The sequence below is a fragment of the Rhamphochromis longiceps genome, linkage group LG12 (assembly GCF_057381845.1).
Source record: "Rhamphochromis longiceps isolate RC_006_pf linkage group LG12, R_longiceps_female_GT1.1, whole genome shotgun sequence".
In the NCBI taxonomy this organism is placed as follows: Eukaryota; Metazoa; Chordata; class Actinopteri; order Cichliformes; family Cichlidae; genus Rhamphochromis; species Rhamphochromis longiceps.
Window position 1 is genome coordinate 16,452,520 of NC_140568.1, and position 9,716 is coordinate 16,462,235.

Below are 9,716 nucleotides of genomic sequence, written 5' to 3' on the forward strand. Positions count from 1 at the left end.
TATATATATATAAAATATTATATTCTGTAACTCTGTAACTTCTGTCGGTGCTGTGCTTTTGGAAACCGAATTTCCCAGAGGAACCCACCCGAGGGATTAATAAAGTTTTATCTTATCTTATCTTTAATCCTCAAGAGAAAAACTTCGTTCTAACTACAACCTGGTGGATTTATGTGTCTGTTTATTCACAAGTTTGTCGGTAAAAAAAAAAAAAGAAAGAAAGAAAGACAAAAAAGAGAAAGAAGAAAAATAATTATTTGGCTTTTAATTTGAAAAATGAGTCAGTACAGTACAGTACAAGTCAGTATCGACGTTTGCCATTGGTCCTTCTTTCAGCCAATGGCGCAAACTTTTGTAGGCTCGTCTCTCTCCGTGTCCACGTGAGTAGCGTGGGTTAGCTACTAGCAATAAACACATCATGGTAAGTTAAAAAATTGTAAGGTTTGTGCGAGCGTTAATTTGTGTTTTAGTTTGATACCAAAAGGAGATTGTAGAGGTCGAAGCTGACACAGAAGCCAGGCTCAAGGCGGATGTACCGAGCGCATTTCCCCATCCGAGTGTTAGCACGCATTCACATAGAGCCATAGAGCACAGCAGTAAAGTTCTGTAACTGGTAATGTTGAAATACTAGAGTACTGTTTAAACGCTTTATTTCGTTCCAACTGCGTTTTCTGTATCGTCACAGGCTGGTGTATAACTGGGAAAAATAAACCCACGAAGCCTATGTAATGAGTGAAAAAAAAAATTGCTCGTTGGTCAAGAAGCGTGAGTTTTCTAATCAAAACAAAGATAGCAGCTCTCAGAAATATGACATTTTGTGCTCACTTTAGGAGTGTCAGAAAGAAATAATTGAGAATTACGTGTAACCTTTAGTGAATTCTCACAAATGTGTCATTAAAATGTGACTGATGAAGATACAATCTTGATTGCCAGACACAGAACAGTGAAGGGAGAACCCCTGTAGGTTATTAAATGTGAATTAACGGGACACTGTATGTGCTTTTTTTTTTTTTGTAACTGAACTTTTATGTCTGTGTACCTTGAAAATAGAACATAGATAAAGTGGGGTTTATGTTCAAATGCCAGGGTTTTTGAGAATTGTTTAATCATTTATGTCACAGAGTTTAATGAAATAAATCCACAGACTCTTCTGTTCTTCTCAGTTTAAGGAGTCTGTTCATCAGTGTCATTTGAAGTCATTTGTATAAATAAATTACTGGGTAAGTCTACGGAGAAAGGGACTGGATTGAATGTTAAAATTAGAACAGTAACAATCACAATGCACTTTTAGTCGTCGTAAAATCAGCATCTGTTTTTGTTTTGTTTTTTAATTCCAAAAAGAGTGTCTTGGGTTTAACTCCCAACTCCGGGGGGTTATATGAAGTTGCTGCTATTATTGCGCTACTTTTCATTCCTTTTAATCCAGGTTAATGAGCTGAGTGAATTGTTAGTGGCTTCCTCATTTTAAAATTTCTCCAAGTTAGAGTAACTGCTTTTAGATCCTTAATTATATGGGGTGGCTGTGGCTCAGGAAGTAGAGCAGGTCTTCTACAAATCAGAAGGTTGCCGGTTTGATCCCTGGCTCCAGTCCAGACAACGTATCCTTGGGCAAGATGCTGAAGCTCGAGTTATGAAACACTTTAAGTGCTCAAGTTAACTAGTGTTATATAAGAACCAGTCCAAAGTGACCTTAATTCAATTTAAATTATCTTTTTTTTACTTAAGTAAAATTTTTACTGTAGGAAGATTTAAGCATAGACCTGTTCAGATATGTTCAGTCTTTCTACTTATGTGTCTGCCATTATGTATTAAGTTTTTACGATTATAAGTTATTTCTAATTTCGTCTTGTTTTCTCACTAACTTTCGACAAAGTCCCTTACCCATTTTTCCTAAGTTGTGTGAGATGTGTAGACATGTTCAGATATTGTGGCAAATGTCATTTTGCAAGGTAATGTCATTATGTTAAGAGGCCTGTCTTTGGAGTAATTTGGTGTAATGTTTGCGTAGCTGCGTCGAGAGGTGAGACTGAGGCGGGAGTACCTGTACAGGAAGGCACAGGAGGACAGGCTCCGAACAATAGAGGAGAAAAAGCAGAAGCTGAAGGGTGCCCTCGACGGTAGGTTGGCGTGATCATTAAGATCCTTTTTCCAACTACATTTTGCTTGACCAGAGTTGGCACCAAAATGCTCTGACCACACAGAAGTAAAACATCTTTTACTTCTCTGCAGAAAATCATCTCCTTCCCACTGAGATACGCAAAGAAGCTCTTGAGCTACAGAAACTAGTGGAGTATGACGACGAAGGGGCAGAAGGCAAGTGTCGTGAATTCTTACTATCAGCAGCATTTTGTCAGTTTTCCTCACATTTTGTTCACTCATAAATTTTGGTGTTTTCTTGTGCGCGCAGGTGTCAGCTCTCATGTGGATGATGAGTATAAATGGGCTGGAGTAGAAGATCCTAAAGTCATGGTCACTACATCCAGAGACCCAAGCTCCAGGCTCAAAATGTTTGCCAAGGTTAGATCACTTTCTGAGCACAAGCACGTAGAGGCATCTAAAACCTCAATGACAGAATTAACACAAAACATTTACTACAGCACATATTTAATGGCATGTGCAGTTATTTCAACCCTGGTTCTTCATAGTTTTCAGAGATGTTTCTGTATATTACAGATGAAAAATGGAAACGCATGAAAAATTGAAAGAGATGTTTTATAATTTCCAAATATAGAACAACGTCTACAGGGCTCGCAAAATCGCTAGCCCGACGTCCCGGGGCTAGCGATCTTGCCAGTCGGGCTACCAAAATCTATCTCTGCCCTGCCCGTCGGGCTATCATAGAAAGGAAAAATATATGTCAATGCTTTTGCATTCTTTCGGAAATGTAGCTGGGTAATTATGTCATTGGCATCGGTGAGCCACTGTCAATATGTGACATATTGAAATCGCGTTTGAATTTGCGCTTGTTTTTTGCTTTCACTTTGCAATCGCGCGAACTGTGTATAGAGAGCGACAGCACTGATCTGTGATTGATGATAATTTGTGCACCAATTCCTCTGACATCGTCTTATCAATCGTTAGCTTACTATGCAAACATGACAAGTGAACTCTCCCGCAGCAAGCTCAAACATGTGAGAGGTTGATCGCGCAGAGAATCGCTGAGCGTTATGTGAGTGCATGTGTAAAAGCATTTCAGTTCTGCTGAGCCAAATAAGACAGGTCAGGGTGAAGAAGTGACAGCCAAAGAAAAGCTTACTGCAAAACGGAGAAGTTATGACAAATCAGACTATAAGGCAAAAATAAAGTGCAGCTTTATGGTTTCATGGACAAAGAATTTCTGTGGCTGCAATATGACGAGCTAAATAACCAGGGCTGCACATAAGTGGTCCGCAGGTGCGCATTCGCTGTCAAAATAAAAAACGCGCACAAGATAAGAAGTTGCAACGCGTGTTTGCGTACATAAGATTTTCTGGAGGAGGACAGACATTTGTTTAGAACTCTTAAAGATGTCGAAGAAGCAAGCTCCTTTAAGCAATTACTTTGGTGTTCCTCCACCTCCAAACAAATGTCAGAAGGAGTCCGAACCACAAAAGAAGCACGTATTCTCGGAAAAGTAGTTGCAGGAGGTGAGCTGGCTTCAAACAAATGATGAACGCACAGAGATGTGGAGCAGAATGTGCCGTGAAAATCCCACTCTAGCGGACAAAAACAGTGCTTTTATATGGACGCAAACACGCGTTGCAACTTCTAATCTGGTGCGCGTCTTTTATTTTGACAGCGAATGCGCACATGCGGACCACATATGTGCACCCGTGTAAATAACATAATGTTCTGCCGGGTGTGTCGTTGGTTTTCCCTCGATTTCTGAGTCGACAAGTGCCTTTGTCACTGGGACCAGTTTTTCAGTGGAAATTTCAAATTCAGGATCTGACACAGACTGATTCATGTCCTACACAGTTCTTACAAGTTCATAGAAATTTCTGTTCAATTAGAACCAAGTATTTAAGCTGATGTTTGTAATTTTTATACAATGTTGTAATTTGTGTTTCAACAATTTTTTGATTAATGTTTTGTTTCCGTTACAATATTATACTTTAATGTATAATTGTAATATTGTAACAGAACAAAACAGGAAACAAAACATCAATCAAAAAATTGCTCTCTTTTTTATTCGGGCTACTTAAATTTATTTTGGGCTACCAAAAACTGAAGAGTCCCTGCCCGAAGGGCTACCAGGGATTTGAAATTTTGCGAGCCCTGGTCTAAAACCAAGGGAGGTCCAGTATTAAAGAATTTAAATGGAGTTCTGTGAATGAAAAGATAAATAGCACAGATAGTGCTAACTTAGAAATATGGTGTTACATGGTGCTTTTGTTGACATTTGCATTAAAATGTAAAAAATACTGATATGCAGGCTTATTGACAGGCTTCAAAACTCTTTGAAGGATACAACTAATTTTTAATCCAACAATTCTCTAGCCCCTCCTTGAGCCTGGTCCTGCCACAGGTTTCTTCTTGTATAAAGGAAGTTTTTCCTTCCCACTTTCGCCAAGTTTTTGCTCATAAGGGATTATTTGATTGTTTTGGATTTCTCTGTATTATTGTAGGAGCTATATTTACCTTACAGTAATATATATAAAAATTGATTGAAATTAAATTGAATATCTGCCCCCTTCTGAAATGATTGTCTGTGTAGGGAGCAGCTACACTCAAAAAGAGAAAAAAGGATGAAGGGTGCTTCTGTCTGTCGGCTTGATTTGAACGTGTGTGTGTGTTTCCATTAGTCTGTTGTTTGTTTGAGTGAAAAGGAGAGACAAGTGAGCCATTTAACATGTGAAAACGCGTAGTAAAGCTAGGCCTTAACCTCCTAGGACCTGGCGTCCACATATGTGGACATCACATTTTGGGTTAGACCACAATACAAAATTTTGCTCTTTCAAATTAGCCATACAGTGGCACAGTTGTTGTTTCTCATTTTGTTTTTGTACTCAAGAAAAATGCTGCTGTGTTCAGACACCAAATAAAGAGTTTTGCACATCATTACTTAATTGTGACTCACAATAGCAAAGAGAAAAAATGCATGCCATGAAAGAGTTCGGGTCTTAGGAGGTTAAGGAAAAAAGGTGGATTGTTCAGATTAATAGGTTCTTGTTGACCACAGTATCATATGCAGATATTGTAGAAATAGCAAAAACATATTGTAATAAAAAGTAATAGATGGCATGAAACAGCAAGTGTGATATATTAATAAAATTGAAATGACAGCTGCCTCCTGTAAGTGGCTACATGGTGCTAGTTGGACTCATAAGCCCCGTTCCCATTAGCACCTACTCGGATCGACTCGCCACGACTCGACTCGGATTGACTGGTTTTCCATTACATTCGGATAGTACCTGTTATGCATGGCTGTCGTCATAGCAAAGCATCCAAGCGTCCCACAAAGTAATTACTATGTGACACGGACGCTACAGCAAAGGTGTACACCGAGGCAAGAACATACCCACTGCTCGGTCTGTGACTTTTCGCCAGTCTCAGGGGACCACAGTGTTGTTTTTTGTAGTTATTTCCCTTGTTACTGGGATTCCAAAGTGGCGGTTCTGATGTTCGTGAATGAGATACTGTCATGACTCATCAAGTGACACTACTGACCAGCCAATCGGTGGCATGCAGCCTGACGACATCACATTTTAGTACCTGCTCAGATCGTTTGGAACCCAGGGCAAGCAGATACTAAAAAAGTACCTGCTGCCAGGTACTGTGACCTAAATGGAAAACCTTGAAAACTGTGGCGAGCCATGCTAAGTAGATACTAATGGAAAAGGGGCTTTAGTTCTGACAGATTTGGGTAGTTTGTCAGACCCCATAGTGATTTGTATTATGTGCTTTAGGCCATGTCCGCACTAATACGTTTTCGTTTGAAAACGCATCTTTTTCTCTCCGTTTTGGCCGTCCGTCCACAGATGGCGTTTTTGGTCAAGGAAAACTGAGCTTTTTGAAAATGCTCTCCAAAGCGACACATTTTAGTCATATGATGACCAATTAAACTAAAATAGTGGTGGCCTATCTTAATTATACAGCAGTTGTTTTGTTTGCTCTCAATTTTGACAGCCCTATTAAAGATTAATATCAGTTTGTACATGCTTCAGATAGCTTTTCTTCAAATTCTTTAATTCTCACTCGCTTTTGCAACTTTGTACTCTCGTGTTACTCACAGCAACAACTCCACCTCATTGTCAGTCCATTTAAAAAAACTTGGTGCTTTTCCTCGACATTTTGCCACAATGTTTCAAAGGGCTGGAAAGTAAATAAATGGCAGACAGAAATGACACAGGTCGAATCATCTTACTTTACACACATGCGCAGTACTGGAATGTAAGCATTTTAGGTTGTTTCAGTGTGGATAAACAACTCTGTGAAAACCATAGTGTGGATGCGGAGCGTTTTTAGACGAAAACACAGTTTTCAAATTCATCCGGTGTAGATGTAGCCTTAGTGAGTTTGTGATCTGTGCAGATGTGTGACTTTTTACACTTTGTCACTGCTCCCTGACATGCACACACCTCTTCTGCGCTGCTTTTCCTAATTTGGCCACATATTGCATGCCTTGCTGTAGTTCTGAGTTTTTCTTGAGGCTTGTGGTCGGTGGTAAACTCTTCTGTCTTCTGAAGTTTTTGCTCTCTTTTAGCTGCACAAATACAGACAGTGATGCTGTATAAGGCGCTGCCCCAGCTATTGATAACAACCTGGGGTTCGGGTTTTATATATTTAAAAAAAAAAAGCAGTGTAGACCATGACCATTAAAAATTGAGTTGACAATAATACACGAATCCCATCTTGTATGTGATTCCAGGAGGTAAAGTTGATGTTCCCTGGGGCCCAGCGAATGAACAGAGGAAATCATGAGATCCCTGCATTGGTACAAGCCTGCAAAGCTAACAGTGTTACCGACCTCGTCATCGTGCATGAGACAAGAGGACAGCCAGGTATACTTGCTTTATTCACTTATTCATTTTGCTGCAAAGTCCACCCTCATTAACCCCACACTCAGTCATTTTGCTCTACAGGCAGGCTCAAATATGACAGAAACATTCAGTTCAGAAGAGCTTTAATGGTTACTCCCACTCAGCTTTCATGGGGTATAAAGGACTATGTAGTTTTGTGTTCTGTATGCACAACATCCACCAACAGTGCTAAAACTGGTTGGTGGTTTCAGACCACATTGTACAGCTTGTTCATACATCCATTGCACATGTGCATTGCTGGTTTTTTTTTTTTTCTTCATTCTAGCTGCCCTATAGTCTTCACGTTAGGTCAACACTAGAGAAACAAACACAGTTTCTTTACCAATATGAAAACTCTGCACTTTTAAAATTTATAATGGAGTGTTTTGGGTTTTTGTTTAACTCTCAGTATTGACCATAATATTTGTTATTTTGCTTAGTTTTGTTTGTTCTTATATATTTACAGATGGCCTGGTGGTGTGCCATTTGCCATTTGGCCCAACAGCTTATTTCACTCTTTACAACGTGGTAATGAGGCACGATGTTCCCGACATAGGCACCATGTCTGAGGCCTACCCCCACCTCATTTTTCACAACTTCACCTCACGGCTCGGCAAGAGGGTGAGTGAGTGCTGGACAGCACATGCCTTGGATATTCTTTCTCACCGCTTGTTTGTGTGTACAACTAATTAATTCTACTCACGCAGGTATCCAATATCCTCAAGTATCTTTTTCCAGTGCCAAAGGAGGACAGCAGGCGTGTGATCACATTCGCCAACCAAGAAGACTTCATCTCTTTCAGGTGAGCATCAAAAGTGAAAATTCATATAAACAAAATGCTATTTGGGTTAAAGAGTAAGATATGATGCATTTATTTTTAACAGACATCACACCTATAAGAAAACAGACCACAAGAACATACAGCTGACGGAAGTAGGGCCCAGGTTTGAAATGAAATGTAAGTATGGAAAGTTACCGCTCTTCAGAGACTGAATTAACCATTGTTGACGTGGTTATATCTTCTCTGGAAATTCTTTGTTTTTCCATCTGTCACTACTTGATCTATAGCAGAAATCTGATTTGTTTTATACATAGGAGAAAGACTTTTTTTCCTGTCTTTACCTTTCACAATAAAAACCCTAGACAATGCATGGCTGCTGTCCTTACAGTAGTAGAGGGATTTCTTGTGATCAATGAAAGGTTTACAAAATTACATCAAAGCAATTTACACCTGATTTAAGGATTAAAACAACATGGTGTGTTTTAGTCCAATTTAGTCTGGTGGAAATTGTTTCAAATTGTGATTAGTTTGACTATGATTTCTGAAAGCATTGCCGAGCATGTGCAGTCATATTCATGAGAATCATGCTGCATAATGCAGTGCAGCCTCCGGGCCCGAACATCACAGCCATCCATGGCAGACACAGAGTTGTTCTGATTGGTTAACCTCTGCCCATTTGTACTTTTGAGAAACTCTTTTTATACCCATTCATATTACTGAGCTGTTGCCAATTCATACGGTTACCACTTTCTTTCCACCTCCCAAGTTTTTGAGGTATGTTGGTGCCATTGCTGCTTTAGTATTTTTCATGAAATTTACATTCTACAGTTTTTATGTACATGTAGTCTAAACTTTTTTGGAAGTTTAAAAATGTATAGTAAAAATATGTAGCTTCAATTTTTAATATAAATCAGTGTATTGTGTGTTGTGTAATGTATTGGATACTAATGTGCAACACCAGGAAGAAAAAAGATATTTTGATCTGATTGGAAGTAAGAGCATCAGGGGAAACTCCAGTTGTAGAAAAAATGGATTACTATCCTCTGCTCTGTACAAATTTTCTTTGGGCTCGTTAAATATTAACACCACGTCCTCTTTCTATTTAGTGTATATGATCAAACTGGGAACCCTGGAGAACGAGGTCACCGCAGATGTGGAGTGGCGTCACCACGCATATACACACACAGCGAAGAAAAGAAGATTCCTTAGCATTGAATAGGAACTGAGTCATCATCTGGAATTATAAAATAATATGTGATTTTTGTTAAAGGAGCATAACGAGGGATGACAAGTCCAAGTGTAGTCAACAGCTATGGATGTCTACAGTGATGAATAGGACAGCTGAGCTCAAGTAGATTGAGCCCTGTTTTTTATGACAACCCTATTTGTAGGGTTATATATACAGTATAAAGCATTGCATTCTATATGGTTCTAACTTTTTGATGCTGTTTTATAATAAAGAGTTTACTTGATCTGCAATGAGTCTCTTTTTAAAAAAAAAAAAAAAAAAAAAAAAAAATATATATATATATACACACACACACCAATCTGCCTTCGGGTCTTTGCCTTCTGCTCCTGGCTGACATTCTTTGTCCAACATATCTGCCGTCACTCTGTAAATGTCCAAACCATCTCAGCCTTGCTTCTCTAACTTGGTCTTCCAACCGCTCAGCCTGAGCTGCCCCTCTGATGTACTCCTTTCTAATCCTATCCACTCTGATCATTCCAGTGAAAACCTTCGCATCCTCGACTTCGCATCTGCCACCTCCAGCTGGACCTGCTGTGTCTTGCCTCTGCCTTTGCTCACTTCCTCTTTTTGATGTCTGAAGTCGTTCTGCAGACTGCTACCTTAACTACATTCTCCCCTGCCACTACAGTCTCCTGTCTCTTTCAGATTAAACCATAACATGTATTCCGCCTGTGTGTGCTTTTTT

General features: G+C 39.4%; 1 protein-coding gene across 1 annotated transcript; it reads left to right on the top strand.

The window, feature by feature from the left end:
• Positions 1-294: 294 nt before the first annotated feature.
• imp4 (IMP U3 small nucleolar ribonucleoprotein 4) lies at positions 295-9,254 on the top strand. Its single transcript, XM_085424946.1, has 9 exons — positions 295-421; positions 2,009-2,117; positions 2,230-2,313; positions 2,408-2,517; positions 6,851-6,983; positions 7,468-7,622; positions 7,709-7,803; positions 7,886-7,959; positions 8,889-9,254. The coding sequence occupies exons 1-9, from the start codon at positions 419-421 to the stop codon at positions 8,999-9,001; spliced, it is 876 nt and encodes a 291-aa protein (XP_085281072.1). The 5' UTR covers positions 295-418; the 3' UTR covers positions 9,002-9,254.
• Positions 9,255-9,716: the final 462 nt, after the last annotated feature.